The sequence below is a fragment of the Sander vitreus genome, chromosome 1 (assembly GCF_031162955.1).
Source record: "Sander vitreus isolate 19-12246 chromosome 1, sanVit1, whole genome shotgun sequence".
Taxonomy (NCBI): domain Eukaryota; kingdom Metazoa; phylum Chordata; class Actinopteri; order Perciformes; family Percidae; genus Sander; species Sander vitreus.
In genome coordinates, this window is record NC_135855.1 from 22686930 (window position 1) to 22705307 (window position 18378).

At 38.9% G+C, this 18378-nt stretch overlaps 1 protein-coding gene across 7 annotated transcripts in view; it reads right to left on the reverse strand.

Moving 5' to 3' along the window:
* tead1b (TEA domain family member 1b) overlaps positions 1–18378 on the reverse strand; it is a 61258-nt gene that overhangs the window by 33700 nt on the left and 9180 nt on the right. For all 7 annotated transcript variants that reach the window (XM_078248423.1, XM_078248414.1, XM_078248465.1 and 4 more), the window contains one exon: positions 4510–4762. In XM_078248423.1, the coding sequence (XP_078104549.1) occupies positions 4510–4666 (157 nt within the window). In that variant the 5' untranslated portion in view covers positions 4667–4762. The remainder of the gene's footprint in view (positions 1–4509; positions 4763–18378) is intronic.

Consider the following 18378-nt stretch of genomic DNA (forward strand, 5'->3'; position numbering starts at 1 on the left):
CACTTAGCTCCCACAGGAGGGGTCTGGACTGGATCACTGACGAGATGGCAGAACAAACAGCAGAATGGTAATAGGAAAAGCTTTACATCAAAAGACACATGCAGACACATGCATAATGTCCAGTAGTCCACCTACAAGGTGACTATTACAACATATAGGGATATCTCACGTATTTGGATATGGCATTCCATATTTATAGGATAAATATGCTTTTAATGGTATGATTCCTGCTACTGTTAATCAGAACCAGATTTATAACAGATACAATGACACAAGCGTAAAAAGTACCTTAAAATTCCCATGAAAAGTGATATATGTCTCCGCCATAAGCTTTTGAAAAGACAACTCACCTCTTCAGCAGCAAAAACAAGAAAAAATACATGGATTTGGTATAGCCTGCAAGTAGAATATTTATTTACATATTTATTTGTCAGTAGATGGAATAAAAAACAGTTCTTCCCTTTTTTCCTCCCAACAGTAACTGAGAAAAATTCACCAATGTCATTTAGCTTGCGGGGCAAGTGCAAATACATAACTCAATGAATAAACATACAATTTGAGTGAAGCGTGTTGTTTCATTTATCAACTCTATTTCTGGGATAAATGAATGCAGCCTAGCACAGCAGGTGAATTATGCAAGTGTAGAGTCTTAGGCCTTTGGCTAGAGACCAGTGCCCTCTATTTCCCTTTACTTTTTAAAATATTCTCCCAAGTAAACTCTGGGGCCGTGGCAAGTTCCGGCTGATACGGTCTATGCAGATGTGGTGTCTTCCAACGCAGACACAATTAGCCTCGGAGAACTAGCACAGCGCCAGCCAACACTGGTCTCAGCACATCCGAAACACTTCAGGTAAACACCACAATAGGCTAAGAAGCAGGGATTAGAAATTGTTTTGTACCGCAACACAGTTGCTATAGAGACTGTTGCTAATTAACTGCACTCTACCCCTGGATAACAAAGGGCTTAAGGGCACTCAGGGCGGCTCCTCTTGTGATGAGCTCTGTGTATGGAACACTATGCCATCCCCAGGGTCTCGCAAATATAAAATACCTGTCTCCTTGTAGCCAACTTCCTCAGATGCCACAAGAGGTTTAGTGTGGGTCGGTCTGTGGCTGTTTTAAACCCTATGGACCTGGATTACAGCCCCATATCAGCCTCACCATGATTAGCTGAACCATTCCTCTCTTAAAAGACAAATCATTGGATGTTTTAGATAAACTCAATCCCTTCTAGCAGCATGGAGGACCACTTCATTGGTTACTTATCTCTGATGGTATTTCAAAGAAGTGTACTGTTAGTAAGGAGCATGGCCCAAATGGGAATCCGAGGCATCCTACAAAGAACACACATTCACGTGGCAAACATCTTTGTTTTTATATACCCTAGGGCATGCAGCCAGGGTTTGGATTACCAGCTGCAACAGCGCCACTGGTATTGTTTTCAATGACTGTTTTTGTGTGTGCGTCATCCTACTGTAGCGGGAACTACCACAGAGGCAGTTTTGAGTACTGTGCTGTTGTTTATATGTCTGTCTGTGGCCAGATTTTGTCAATGCGATAGTTTCGCAAATGAAGCACAGTTGGAAGATGGGTGTGGCCTGAGCTAGGGCACCGGAATAGGGAAGGGGCCACTGCCCCCTCACTTTACACCCCTGGCCCGTTTGACGTCGTGAGATGGTCTCCAGTATTATATTAGAGTTCTCTAAATAGTAAAGCTGCCTTTATACATTTGACTGTTTTTTTTCTTGCAACGATACATGTTATACTCCTGCACCACATAGTGAACAGGTGTGAGATTTTAATTGGCTCACCGGTTATACATGGTGGCTCAGATGAAGCAAAATACTTAAATCTACGACACTGAGCATTAAAATGCAAACATTTTATCCTATGTCATAAATGCCTTGCACAACAAAATGTATTTTGCAATGAAATACTGAATAGTGATTTTTACTTTTAAAATATTTTGATGCATTTGATCAATCACATGCCACAGTGAGAGTGGGGAAGACGTTACATTTTTCATCCTTACAGGGAGGTACTTTCGGGTTAAATAGGAAAAATAAAACCATTTGTATTGAACAGAACATGCAAGACTGCCTTCACATACAATTTGACAATGTGTTTGCTTATTTTGACATGAGGAATAAGGAAATGGACAGCTGAGTCAAAAGCAACACCAGCAGGCATTTTGTAAGATGCAAATATGTTCGAGGAATAAAAGGAAAAGAGGAATTGAGTCACATTCCAAGCATTCCTCAAAAGATTCATAACACTGAGTTAACTTTTAACACAGAGGTAATCCATACAGCTGGCCACTCCCTACAGCTTAGGCTTTATTGTCTATAATTGATGGGAAATAGCTACAAAACATTTCTAGCAATCAGTACTCAGCAGAGATTGTCCTGATGCAGATGATGATAGTTCTAAAGACCATAACACCATGCATACATTGTATTGTTCCTGCTCTAATTTTATATTGTGCTCTAATAATAAACTGACTAAATCTATTCCAAAAAAAAGTGGCTGTTGTTTTTTTTTTTGTTTTTTTCAAGAAAAGACCCATGGTAGTTTTAACGCCTTCCTAGCTTTAGGAGATTGTCACAGTTCATGGCATGATGGGATTGGCACTGGGATGCAGCAACAGTTGGAGGGCTGAATAACAAGCTCTGTCCCCAGAAAAAAACACCAATACATCAGACTGATACCAATCTGTCTTCTGTAACAAGCACAACAAACAAACTTTTCTGCCTTTTATCTAAAAAAGAAAAACACATAAAAAACACAGCTGAACACCAGCCCTTTCAGTAGTATTGTCATCATTTTGCAACATGAAACCATGAATTAGATTTCCCTGACTCTGTCTTTTCAGTTTGTACACATGTAAGAACATCATTTTACTCTTGTGTCAAACAGTTCCATCAGTAATGGTAGGAAAGACAGCTTAGTGATTCTGCTACTGGTGAGACAATGTGTAACCAGATACAGCGCACATCTGGCAGGACCACACTCTATTCAACACTACAGTTGTCTCTTCAGCAGATTTTAAGGTAGATTCAACACCACAGAAACTAAACATTTCTTTGGGTTTGTTATTGGGGTTTTGAATCTTTTTGAAGCAACAGTCTTTGAATGTTTCAGTTTGTAAATGGTAGCTTTCAGTGGGTTGTCTTTTGCCTTAGTTTATGTTAAATAAATGCCAGTTACAATAGTTCTAATTTGTGTATCTAATTTGAGTGTACAACTTTAAAGAGAAGCACCTAAAACTTACATTTAAGGTCTTCAATTTGGTATTTAATGCAGTAAATGTAAATCAACAAGTATGAGTCACGCTGAGTTTCTACTTGCTCCAAAACTCTAAAAAATAATTAATTAAAACAATATTTAACATTTTTAACGTCCAAATGTACCAGAAAGCTGAACATTTGCATCATATTGAGGATGTCCACTGAGTAACAGCAAGGCCTGTACTTAGCAATGCTCATTTATAACTCTAGAAAAAAAAACTGTCATGCTTTAATCCACAGCAGAGGGACAGCTTCTCTGGCAGCCTCGCTCTGTGTGGGGACGAGGGAATTGGAGGAAGAGAAAGTGGGGAGGGTCCTGTTGTCTAGGCCCACATCTTTGTAGTGGCAGCTGAGAGGTTTCACTGCAACTCCTAGAATTTACATTTCGTTTGGCCGGAGCAGGTCACATGACAGCTGCAAGCGAATGCTCTGAGGGGCTTTCTGCTTTCACTTGACACTGACTGACTGGCTGTGAGACAGTCCAACACCACAGAGAGAAAATATTCCCTCTTTCCATGACATCACCCAGCCAGGAATGGGGGAAATGGAGGGAGGAGAGGGGGCACAGCTGGTGGCAGCTGCAGTACCATCTGCTACTGACTAAAAGTTCATGCTGCGTTACTTAGAAACTTGCACTTCTGTGAACCAGAATAGTGGCTGTATGGTCACCATCACATCTGACATCTTATAATATTACTTTGCTGACCACAGCCATGTATTTATGCTTTTTTTTTTTACTTTTTAAAGTTGAAATGTTAAATAGTTGAGAGCATACGCTCAATTACTTTTTTGCTACGATTTAAATGGCAAGATCAATACCACTCTCATGTTTTACTGTTAAATATGAAACTACAGCCAGCAGTAAAAAAAAATGCCTCACACACAACCACCTGTAAAACCACAACTTGTCATTTTTATGCTTTATTTCACAAATGAGATAAAACATGTTAATAAGTGTGCTTCAGAGGTGCCGATAGGCAGATTTTGTTTGAACAAAGCTAGGCTAGCTGTTTCCATCTGCTTCCAGTCTTTATGCCAAGCTAAGCTAACCAGCTGCTGGCTGTGACATTAGTGGTATCTATCTTCACATCTAGCTCTCAGCAAGAAATCAAATAAATGTTTTCCCCGAAATGTCAAACTATTCCTTTAAGCTCCCTCAGTTTTCACCAACTACACAGATAACGCTTGGGTAAAACTCACACTTACATACATCTGTACTCACCATACATCTTTCCCTCATCAGAGAGGATGATCTTCCTGCGTCCACAAGGAGGATAGATGGCCAGGGCCTCCTGGAAGCTCTGTTCAATATCAGGGCTCCACACCCCCTCGGCATCATTGTCCATGGGCTTGTCTGCCGAGTCGCTCATCCTCTCCATGTCCTCGGCAGGGCTCTCGCTGCCGCTCCAGCTGCTGGGATCAATCGTGGCGGTTGGGCTCTCCAAGCTGAAGCCTGGAGCAGACTAGGGAGAGACCTGAAATTCCCAAAAAAACAGAAACAACCAAACGTTCACTTTTAACAACAGAAATGTGGACATCTGCTTCCAAAACAAACCACAGTACACACTGTTGGTTGAGACCACAATATGGAGCAGAAGCAGCCAAACAAGCTTGGACATCGCCTAGTTGTTGTTGACATGATTTACAATAGATGTCATGGGTTTTATCAATTGAACATTTTCTATCATGGACATGTGGCACTTTCTTCTTATTAAGTGACAGGACACAAAGTAAATGGTTACATTTAAAACTTGTTATCAGAGAAATGCTTCTGACTATGATGAGCAACGCACCCCATGGCTGATGGATGAAGTGAGTCCACTTAACACCAAGGTTATAATCGTTAACAAAAAATGAAATAACGACAACTAGGTGGGAAAAAACATTGTCGTTAACTGAAATAAAAACAAAAACAAGGCATTACAAAAAAGTAAATGTCCTTCCAACTATAGACCTGTTTTATACAGTCTATGCCATAGACATACAGTATATAGTTTCCAATTCCGACATTCCATGTCAAATTGAACACAACATAGTCTATGCCCCTCGCCTGGCATCATGGCGGTACTGAAAGTTGGCAGAGTCCTATTTGATTATGACTGTGTCAGATAAAAGCAAGTGGTGTGTAGTGGAAAGTGGTAAAATATGTGGACAATTTATTAAAGGGGTAAATTCCCACGAATTGAAAGTACATTTGAAAAGCGCGCACAAGGAGGCTAACCTAGCTTTAATAAGGTAAAGGAGAATGCAAAGCCCCCTTTCCCCAAAACAGAAGCTAACCCCGGTACAGGGCATGGATGTATGGATACAGGGCCAGGCAGCAGGACAGAGAACACTACAAGAGGACTTTCAACGGTGACCCGATAGCTGGTTAGTAAATACGCAGGAACACCAAAAGCAGGAGGAAGCGTGGGTTAATATTTGTATTTATTTATATATACTGTATACACAACTGTGTGAGTCGATTGACTTCAAAAAGTTTGCCACTTTACTCGAACCAAAGTTAAAAACACCTGTTCATTTATCTCTTCTTTAGTCTGTTGGCTATTTAGGTTTTTTTCCTGGAACATGTCACTTACACATTTTGCACTTACTGCGGCATCTTTTGTGGACTGTTTACATATTTGTGCTCATCATATGTACATTTTATGTACTGGTGTTATTGTTGAATACATATTTCTAAAACTGTATGATGTTTTTGTTGAGTTATTACACAATACTTTTTCTGACCTTTTTGAATCTTGCCGCTGACAAATAACCCATTTTACAAAAAAAGACTAAAACTAACACTAAAACTAATAAAAACTAAACTAAAACAAAGCATTTTCAAAAAATAAAAAATAAACTAGCAAACCCGCTTTAAAAACTAATTGAAACTAAACTGAATTTGAAAACAGTCAAAACGAAATAAAAATAAAAACCTTAACATTATGTTACCTAATACAATCAAACATCGTTAGTTTAGCAAGCACAGTCAATTAAAGTACTCAAACACCCCTTCGCTACATGAAACATGGTATCTCCCGGAACCTTTAAAATGGGGCTCGATACACTGGGGACTCTTTTAGCCTCTAGAGAGGAGACACAACAGAGATGAGTTACTTGAACATAAACTTTACTAATATACAAGCAGCAACTGTTAACCTGCATTCAATTAATCAGGCAAAGACTATACCAGACTGCACATGTTTAGGTAACCAAACTAGCAAACTGAGCACATGTGTTTCTCTTGACAGGGCTGGCCTCCAATCAACACCAGCTGCAACCTTCACCAAACCGATTGTTAATATTTTCCAATAAACATTCAAAACTTGTGTGCCTCATTTTATTTACCTGTAACATAATGAGCTACAGTGTATTAATGCTGCAAAATATTAGTGATTAAGAGGACCTTCATTACAAGGAGCAATTTAAATTAACCCTCATTCAGCACCTGTGCGGTTGCTCTTAGCTTTATATATTTTAATAAGCTGTAACAAGTACCCCATCAGAATTGTCAACCTAAAATTAATTCCTAGAGCAATAAATCTGGGTGGGGAACTGAAAGAGCAACATTTGATACTCCCCACAACAGGTGACACCATGGTTGTAGTTGGCAGCTTCCAGGTGTAAATGTGTGCAACTCTGTGACTGTGAAGAAAGATATTTCTTCAAAGAACATTCATGTTCAGCAATACTATGTTGAAAATAAGCTTTGTGGCTCATGTCACCAGTCAGCCACAGTCGCAAACCATGACGGCATAAAGAAACCAGACACTCAAGCCAAACAGAGAAGCCAAAGGAGTTTTTTTAGAGAAAAAAAGGCTGGAGACCTGCAGGCATCACAAGAAAACTACCATTTACAGAATGTGGCTCAATCCAAGAACCAGCCCCCTTTGTGAGTCTTACCAAGCTGCTCACACAGCTGGAGGAAGTCATCTCACCAGCGGCTATTGACAAGACAAACAAGCTTGTTGGTGAATCTGCAGCTAATAAACTGAGGACTGCATCAATATGCGGTGACCGCATCTTGAGCAGAATGCGTTGCATGTCCAGTAACAAAACAGCAGACTATCCCACATTTTATGGGAAGTGACTATTACACACTAGGTACATCTTCATCAATGCTAGGCATGCCCCAGCGAAGCATGTGTGTGGCAAGAGATTCAGCAGTGTTGCGGTTAGGGCTGTGACGATATGGGTTTTTTGTTAGCGTGGTTAAGAAGCAACGTATCGCAGCGATATGGCAGTTAAACGCAACCCCCGTTACGAGAGTAGCGTAAGTTACAGTGAGAATGGCAGAGTGTTAAGTGAGTGACATCAGTGCCTGTGTGGTCGCGCAAGGACAGCGAGCGGTAACGGAGAGTAGCGTATCTATTTCACAAGCTAGGTTTCCATCCCCTTGTCAATCATTTTGTCATTTATTCAGCAAATAGTTTCCATCAGCGTTTATAGCTAGGGTTGGGATGTAAAAAACAACACAGACGGTGCGTTCACTTGAAACTGGTAAGCCTCGTGGTGCATTCAAAGTTTTGTAAAATACCCTTTTACCATCTAGTGGTTGTTTTGTCATTTTTACAGCAATTTACTGGTAAAAAAAGTTAGTGTTTATAAATCATTTGATTTTGACAATATGGCCTTAGCAATAAACAAGCTGTTTTTTAATGTTGCCGACTGTCGCTTTGTGCTAATCTTTTTTTTAAAGTATTGGTACAAGCACCAGTACCGTTTTAAAAGTATTTTTTTATCACCGGTATCGGAAAAAACCCAAACAATACCCAACCTATTTATCACATAAGCCGTTTACCGATTAGGACAATGCACATTAATCAACATTTCTGTAAATGCGCATGTCTTTATGGTGGGGAGAAACCAGAGCACCCGGAGCAAACCCACGCAAACACAGGGAGAACATGCAAACTCCACACAGAAAGGCCCGGAACCTTCTTGCTGTGAGGCAGAAGTGCTAACCACTGAGCCACCGTGCTCTCCTTACAAACTTTGTGTCGATATTCATGAAATTCAATTGGATTTTACTGTTTCCATAAGGCATTTTTCATTCGATATTACTTAATTTGCATAAAAATGTGTTGATGGAAACATGGCTACAGAAAACTTTTGTTTTTCGGGATTAAGCTATAAGCAGAAGGAAACTCAGCTAGCTGCTAGGCTAATTTATGCAGTATAAAGTGCAATGGTAAAACATTGAAGCCCTATCCCGTCCATCTCAGCTGAGAACAAAGAAATTTCTGGCTGAGTCCGTTTCTTCCCTACTGTGTATTATGTATTCAATTAAACGTTACCTGTAGATATCACAAGTAGGTACTCAAGCCTAGAAATAATTCATAAAAATCTCCATAATCTCTTAAACATAGGATAGAAGACAGTCGATGATAACTTAACAATGATTATTGTGTTCAATATGTCATATCACACAACATATTCACTCCTGTAACTTTCATCAGCAAAATATTAAATAATGTGATGGCGGTGACGTGGTTATCATCACAGCCCTAGTTGTGGTCAGTATATGTGTAGCCTTCATGAATGGAGAGCATTCTGTGCAGTGGCTTTAGCAGCCACAGACTAGGACTTCAAGAGACTTTGACAGTTTATTAAGGTGGTAAATTTACATAAGAAAGAAACATCAGAATTGATTTCAAATGTTGTGTTGAGGGTGCAGTGAGAACATATCTTATTTATCATTTGGAGGTTGAGTTTATACTTGTATGGAAGAGGTGTGCTGGCTTAAGGGGTGGACAAGCCCAAAAACAGACACAGCAGATAGCATGCAGTTCTGTTTATAGTTCATTGGGTTCATGGGTGGACGTGTTCATACATTTTTGTCATTATGTACGGTCATACAGTCTTCACAGTCATACATTTTAACATGACAGTCTGCGCATACCCTCATGGGCAGATCACAACATTTACGTGACACAGGCCTTTGCAGCCATGCATATGCGGAAACTATAAATTTGACTTAACGAGATAATTAATCAAAGTAGAAAACAGTGTAAAAGTTTTCTTTGGGAGCTTGCCAGTTTTTGTTTTGGTTAGATTATCTTGCAAATGCTGATGAGCAGATTAGCATCTTGAATGTGTCCATGCAAGGAAAAAAAAAAACCGTAAACAAACTGGTAAACTCAAACTATGTAAGACAAAACTGTGTTAATTGTGGGTAAATAAATAATGCATGTAGGGGACTACATGTTTGAAAAAGCTTGCGCTGAGGCACAGCAACTGAACACATACACTTGGAGGAATACAATGAAGGCATATTGTCTGAAAGGCAAGTTCTGACCAGATCCAAAAGGGAATAGGCAGAGCAACAAGTGGATAAGACATCCGTGAGTACGCTCAAGAGGAAATTCTCTGACAGGCTGTATACACGAGGCTCGTTTCAGATGGATTTCTTATTGTCCAAATCAGCTGTCTCCGTAACTGCTCCTGCTTCACTAACTCTGTGCAACTGCAAGTGCTATTTTATTCATCACATCCATTTTTTCAGATAAACACAATAAGTACATGATTGTATATTGGGCAGTGAGCTCTGTCAAACGTTTCTGGGTCTAGTAATATGTCGAATGGACGTTAGAGTGACTTTTTATCTACAGTCTAGTTCAAGACAAACACAAAAACAGATTCAATATATAATCTCAAGTGTCAATTCCCACCGACTTGATTCACAATCCAAAATGCTTTTATGTTTTACTTCCTTTACTAACAATTCACTGAGGTTTCTCTCTTTTTTTAATCTCTCTCTTTTTTCCAGACAACTGCTTCCTCCCTGAGCAAGATCCCATTCAAGCAGCACAAGCTGTCAGGAAGTGGGAATAGTGGCATATGTTTCTTCCAGCATGTCAGTTTGTGAGGGGGAAAAGGGGGATGGGAGCAAGCTGTTGGGGGAAAAAAACTCCCAGAGAGTGGAAAGAGCTTTTACTGAAATCCGTTTTTGTGTGCCGACTGCTGACACAGCAGAACTAACTCACAAACTGATGAGGGAGGGGAGAAAATTCCTATTCCAACCACTAACAGGCTGGGACTCTTTCTAGATGTGCTCCTCTCATCCCAACCAAATGATGAACTATGCTCGTAATCACTTACATCTTATATTTTCACAGCAAGATGGGGTTCTAAAGAAAATATTTGTTTCTATCCTCATTAAGTCCAAACATTGAATTACTGTGAGATTTGTAAAAAGCTAGAGTAATGTTAAAAATGCCATAACTTTGCACAAATATCTTTTCTCTAGAGTTGCTGCCAATAGGTTTCAATAAAGCTTCATAATGTCTAGTCTACTAAAACATTCTTGAGCACAAACTCATTCCCACACCTTTATCAAAACAACCCAAGGAAAAAACTAATATTACAGCTAAACTATAAGTATACTTATATCCATAAGTCGACAAACATTTTTGTATCTTTCTAAACCTCTTGTCAAAAATAAAAAATATTATTAAGGTAAATACTATTCATTATTAAACCTCAACTACTACTATCCTATCAATAAGGACTGTGGCCATAAAGGCTATGCAACGCCTCAATATTCTCATTTTGCCAAAACTAAAATCCAAGCAGAGCATTCAGAGAGGGAAGAAAAAAGTCAAGAATCTCAAATCAGTTAGATCACTGAGCATGTATCAAATCACTCTGCTAGAGATAAACATTAATAATTCTCTTCTACAAAAATTACCCCATAAACAATGTTTCTCAAGAGGGCTTTTCTCTAAATTGAGATGTGTCTGAGGGAAAACTAAACAAGTCAACCAGCACATATAAGACAACAGGGGTGCAATATCGTTATCGCAATATCACGTTGCGCAATATTATATCTAGGGGTGCAAGATATATCAACTCAATATCGTTATCGCAATATATCGAAAGTGTCGCAATAATTTGCAATATTTTGTTTATTTTGTGGAGCGCTGCGTCCCGTCCGTTGTCTGTGTGGCCAGTCACCGTGCCACTTGCACGTGTTAGTACACGTCAGTGCACGGGTCCACTACGTGACAAACTCTATGGAGCGTACCACGTGTGTGCATATTTCGACAGAGTGACAGTGTAAGTGAAGAAATAGATAGAGACAACAAAAGGTAACGAATCAGAGAAGAGAAAGAAAAGTGTCCTGTTCTCTTTATTTATTTATATATTTTATACTGTACAACCAGTAAAACATGTCTTGTTCTGTAGAAATGGTCGTTATTTATTGATTCATGTTGTACTAGTCCAATATGACTGTCAGTTGAAATAAACCTTGTGTTGTAAGAAACCTTGTTTAATTTGTTATGAATCTAGTTTGATGCATTTTCCCGTAACTTTTGTAATTTTACACGTTTAAAAATATCGAAATTAATATCAATATCGCAACATTCATAATCGATATCGCAACATCACATTTAGTCAATATTGTGCAACCCTATAACACAATAAACCTGACATCGGATTTTTCAACTCAACTTCTACCATGATCTCTTCAAAGCAACGACGGTGAGTGGCGCAGGATGTGACAGTGCAGCGTGTGATAACTGGGTTCAGTAATAGACTAGTCAAACAAGGGTTTATGAACTATTTGTTGAAAAAATTACAACATAAGATAATTTAGAACTGAATAAATATTGACATATTAAACTAACCAGACTAGAAGATTATACAGATACAGATAAAATGTAGCCTATGATGTGCTTTGTCAATTAAATCTGTTTGGTTTATCAAATACATTTTATGGTTCAGCAGATTATATACCTGATTAACATTACCCAGAGCCAAAATGTTACATGAATTAACAACTTAACCTTCAAACCATACTAAAATCCATACAGAAAGTAACATGTTATTATAAATCTCAACACTGTGCACGTCTCCTCCTAACTCCTGTTAAATCATATTACACTAAGGCTATCCAAAGTTAATTCTTGTTCATTTTGTTTGTCATATATCATTGTTTTTTTAGTTGCTTTAATCAGTGTTTTGGGGATCCTAATGATGTTAAACATGCTGTTTTGTACTATACATGTCTGTGTTGCACTCATTAAGATCTCATCTGAACAGATTTCTGGCATTCAAACAACTCTGGATTGTAGTTTAAAACTTTTGCAGCCAACTTAATAAAATGTCGGGTTTTATTGATGCTAGATTGCATAAATACAGCTAGCACAGAGAGAATGGAACTGAAGGCTCGGCTAGCAACAATTAGCTCCAATTAGCTCCAGTTAACTCCATTACATAGATCAGCTCAAGCGGAGCACACTGCCGCAGAGAGGGTGAACAAACAGACTTAGATGTATGACGTCCGGGACGCTTTCAGAGCGGTGTGGCCACAGCAACAGTAAACCTGTTTGAATCGTGACTCACTCAGAACTTTCACCCGACTATATAAATTAACTCATGAGTCGCGAGTCTCTAGTATCATTAACTCGGATCAGTTGAGTCCTACTACAATTCAATCTAAAATGATAACAGCGCCACACACAAGCCTCTTGCAACATTAGCTACTACTAGTCCTAGCCATCTTAGCTGCCAAAAGCTTTATAACTTACAATTTCCTAGGCAACCACAACTTCACAAATCAACTCAAGAGACTGAGTGACTTAGAACATTGCAAGCTCGCCTCGGCTCGCCACGCAGACTATGGAACTCATGAGTCCTCGACAATTCATGACTCGTGAGTTCTCGCGGGACTCAATCCCGCAAATCAGCCGGCTACGTTGTCATGAGTGGATCTGATTCAGACGAGCGAGTGTAGTCTCTCCTCGAGCTCAAGGTAAAGCAAATCAACAACAAAAGCCATTCTTTCACTTCTGAAATAACATACAATGTTCTGCACGTAGCCTAGCTAGGCCTACTGTAGGTTTGGTGTATAAATGTAGTATGTTAAAATGCAATTACGTCGAGCAGACATTCCGAAACATTGCAAAAGATATAGATCAATACTGACTCAAGTGACTCAAGTGACTCGCACAACCCGGATCAGTTTAGTGAGTGACTCAGAATAATCCAAATCCTTAAAAGGAATCGAGTTTGCCAGGCCTAGCATGCAGCACGCGATGTCACGAGGGGGAGGGGCTGGAGGCCGCTGGTCTGTGTGCTATAAAATCACATTGTTGATTGGAAAAAAATGTAATTTGAATTTTATCTTGGCTTTCGTCGGCGACGGCGTGAGGAAATCTGACTGAAAAACGATAGTGAGGAAAGAGCGCACACAGAAGGCTCTTTTCACTCTTCATCTCATCTGATCAATTCAATACACAGAGCTGTCAAAACTGACGTTTGAATGCAACTTCTAAAAAAACACAGGTTCGAACAATTGGAATATCTATTTTTGCACATTATGTACATAATATGGAATAAGTACAACAAGATACATTGTGTAGGTCAATTTATTTCAACATAAACATGTCTTTTTTTAATCTTTTCTTTTCTTTTTAAGATCATTTTTTGGGCATTTTAGGCCTTTATTTCCAACAGGACAGCTTAGACTTGAAATGGAAGCGATAGGTGGAATGACATTCAGCAAAGGGCCGGAGCCGAACCCGCGGCCGCTGAGCCAAGGACCAAGCCCCTCCACATGGGCGCGCGCCCTACCAGGTGTGCAACCCAAGCGCCAATAAACATGTCTTTTAAAAGATCTACATACCTACACATTACAAAATAAACATTTACGTAAAGACCATAACGTTAAACCTCTCTCTCCCACACCGTGGTTAATGCTAAACAACTGAGCCCCTTAGCAAGCAAGCTTGCTTACTAGCACACACAAATAAGAAAAAAGTGCTAATAAACTGTATGTTACTACAGCTTTCACTGCTGTGGATGCACGGAGCATCCATCTTGGATTTTACTCGGGGTACTGTGAGGTTGTCTGACTTTCCAACTCTGAAACCCAACTTCAGGAAATTCTGACTTCCAAGTACAAATGGAACGCACTATTAGTCTTTGCGGTGTGTTCAAGTGCAATTGTTTGGCCAAGACGAAGGCGACTTCCAGCGACGTGAGGCGACTCCACAGTCGCCACTAGTTCTTGGGCGTCTGCTTGGTGTGTCAGGGCCTTAAGACCCCAGGGGATTGAGGCTTTCAAGATAAATATGAAGTTTCACACACAAGTTAAGTAATAAAAGCCACAGAGAGGTTCTAGATTTTGGTCAAGAACTACCCAGCTGTGTGTCGCATGCAACCTTGCATCTACTCTTCAGTAGACCTTTCAGGTCATCCAGAAGTCCAGGCATAGGCTTCATGAACATTTCCACCTAGATAGATTTACTGCAATTTTATAAGGTTTCTGTACATTCGCAAATGTTTTATTCAAGCAGTGCAAAGCCTCAAAAGATGTCAAAAGTATGCTATGATGATTTTACCTTTTTACCATCTGCTTCTTTGTCATCCGAGTAATGTTTCCTGTCTTGAATTGAAAAACAACTAATTGTCTGTCACGGTCTTTATCCTGATCCTTTCTTACAGTTTTTTTTTTATTGCTTAGGCACTATCTGACACTCTACACACAAAACACAAAACCTGTATCCATACCAGCAAAACATTATACATCTTTAGCAAAAGCAAACAATTCTAGCAAAACCCTTCAACCTCTTTTTAAAATGTCTTTGCATCAATACAGTACACACAAACCATCAGTTGAATCAGCCGACGGAGCACCAACTACACACTGATAGTATAAATGAAAAACACTTGTGGCTTTTGCTTTTTCTGTGTGCAGAGCATAGCCGTTTGCAATAATGTTTTGTCATACATGTAGTAAACAAACAGGTACACACAGGTATCCAAATGTGTAAAGGATAGTTGTGTATTTCGAACATAACACACTATCAATACAAATAAGGGGAAAAGGGGTTTTCTTTTCTCAAATCTTCTAACACTCCTCAAACAGCAAAAGCGCAGTAGATATTGGCTTCCAAACCAAATGTTTACCTCTGGCCTATTTATAGTGCTGATGTGTAAGTGAACTCATCATCTAAAAGTGTTTTCACGTGTCAATGTGGAAAGGCAATTGGCAAAATAGTGAAGCAATGTAGAGACCAATGTTTACAGTTTTGCTAGAATGTGTTATTAAATTGCAAACTGAGTGTAAAGCAGTGACTTGTGTTTATAGCTTTGCAAATAGTGTTATAAAATTACATACTGCATGTAAAGCAGAGAATGCGCATTCAGTTTGGCACACTTGATAAACATTGGCTGTGTTAATGGTTTATGGAGATAGTGAGTTGGTGTTTAAGCATTCAGAAAAAAAACGTTGGGAATTCATTTTCAAAGAATTCCGAATGCTAACATGGTTTGCACTGAAATGAACTTCATTAAACTTTAGCTTGGTTGCTGCAAATAACATGTTTGGAGAATGTGCAAATCATTTATATGAACATGAACAAAATGTGAATTCAGACTAATGCAACAATTTAGCAGCCATAAATAATTTATTGAAGGATTTAAGCATTACTTGTTAACTTATATTATTTATAGATTTAAGCAACATAATGAATTCTAGTTATTAGGTAGTTATACGTTCCTACAAAGGTTATGTAAAGCTATGCATTAACATTAGATGTTAAATTATTGCTATACCTTTATTATGAATTGACCCAGTATATTTTGTACTGCAGAACCACTTCCTATTTGGTGTATGTGGGTCCAAGATATTTATTGTTTGGATGATCTGTGGAATTATAATTGCACCCTTTTTCATTCATTCAACTCTTGTTCATCGATGCTGCACTGTCAAAACTACAACTTTGTTTATAAAATTTCAAATTATTACCAATATATTGTGGGATGTAGTGGAATAATGAAGGAGGAAATAAGTGTTTAGGAAGGAGGAAAAGGATGTGGGGTGGAGTTATTTAGATGGCCACATAAAATAGTGAGTGCATACTTTTTCTATTACACACCAGTATCAGTAAACAGAAAATCAACATATATTGATCTATCGAATTATCTACATCTTCTCATGTCAAATGAAGATGGGGTTTGTTGACTTGTCCTCATACAAACACTGAAATAATACAGGATAATAGTCATCCCCATCCTAAATAGATGCGTTTTTGAACATCCTGTGACATCAAATGGATGCTTTTACTGTATGCAACATGTGAATAACATGGCGGAGTTGTCAATGAAGACGGTCTCTTAGTGCCTTAGAATCTGTGGACTAATTATGTCCTTTAAAAGAAGGTATGAATGTCACCCATAGAAACACTTGTGGCTTACAGATAATTGCATACTTCTGTCTTTGCAGGGTGTTCACCATAGAAATGGTCTTATTTGTGAGATGCGGGGTGGAGATGGCCTGCAATGCAATAAGTGAGTGTGGTAGCTAAGCAGAGTAGTAGCTGTGACATGGCATTATGGGAAATTACACTTACCGTGAGATTACATAAACCACTCACCAAGATGGAATCCAGCTCCTTAAATTAAGAGAACCCATTTCACCCATCAAACAGAGCAAGGTAATGAAATAGCAGATGAGGTCTGAAATGTAATTTTCCATGTGGAGTTCTTTTGTGTCGTTATCTCAGAAGGTGCAATAATGATTCTGTGAATGACTTTTGTGCACCCCATAATGGCCCACAGTAGTTAAGGCCACAGTGTGTAAAACTATAATTACCATGTGATTTCAAAACTCAACATTTTCAGCTAGTTGTAAAGACATATCCTGGCCTTTTCATAATTATAACAGCAATGTCAAAAATATTCCATTTTGAGCAACACAACCAACTATGAACATTTGCATTGACTAAAATTCCATTCACTTTCAAGTTATTAAAACTAATTAATTACCTCGGTTTATGGAATGAAGTCTTTGACGGCAGGTATTTTAAAGACCTTGAGATTTTTTTTACAGGGAAAACTAAAATTAATCAAAAGTCTATGGAAATACTATATTTACAAAGCTTTACCACACAAGGTTCAGGCATGCAGTAAATCAGGAATGCAACAAATCAAAATCAACTGAACAGATTTGAGCCCTAGTCTTTAATTTAAAGAATATACCTTTTGGATCACTCACTTAACCAATTGAATTTCAGAAAAGAAAACGTGGTAAATGGCAGGGAAATTTGTAATTATCGCAGTCATGTCGAAAATATGTCCCATTTCCCAAACACCAAACTACGCAAGAATGTCAGGTCAAAACTATTGATTCTGTATTGTATTTTCTATTAGGTTTCATGAATAAATCTACATGTTTAGAGTACAGATGAATGAATAAACAAGGTTTTCAATACCAATTTCCGCAGGTCCACTGGAGAGGCTACAAAGCTTGCTTATGCCGCCTCTGATATTGGCTATGGCCTAGTGTTTATTTCATGCCTCTTTGAACCTGCAGGCTGAGATGCCGTGAATCTGTCTGATATCATTCCACTCAAATCTGAGGCCTGGATCCCACCGCACAGCAACCATCAGGCCACTGTGGGATCAATCTTTGTTTGCTAGAGAATAGGATTGATTTACAGGTTCTGTCAAAGCAGCCCTCTTTACCTGCCTCAGACTGAGAAAAAGGTAGCAACAACACGACCTGGACAACATCAGATATGTCGGCTAAAAGGTCCTCCACTCTGAACAACAAAGGCAAAATTGACTTTAAATCTAAGACACAAGCAATTCTCCTTCTGAGGATACATCCTTGTCCTGCCAGTAATACCAAAATATATATATATTTTTAAATACAATTCACTATTCAACCATAAAATGTAATGAAAGCTCAGAAGACATTTGCCTATCAAAAATTTGCAGCGCATTCCAGACAGAATATTCCCATGTCACCGTGGTGTGGAGTGCGAGCGGAACACATAAAGCTCAGGAAATTAAAGCTGTAAATAAAGGTCCGTCAGATAAAGGATCTCCTGACAGTTATGAGAGCAGAGCAGGCCGAGAGCTGGCCGCTGGCTCATTCAGGACGCGTGCGGATGAGCATGAAAAAACAAATCACAGTGATGACGAGCATGAAGGCCACCATTTGCATTTGGCTCTGCCAATTCACACCGACTTTCATCTCTTTTCTTCTTCTTCTTCTTCTTCTTCTTCTTCTTCTCTAGCTATTATTTACCCCTTATATACTTCTTTCCTCCCTGTCTCTCCACATTGCTCTTTTCCTCTCTCTGTTTTTTTT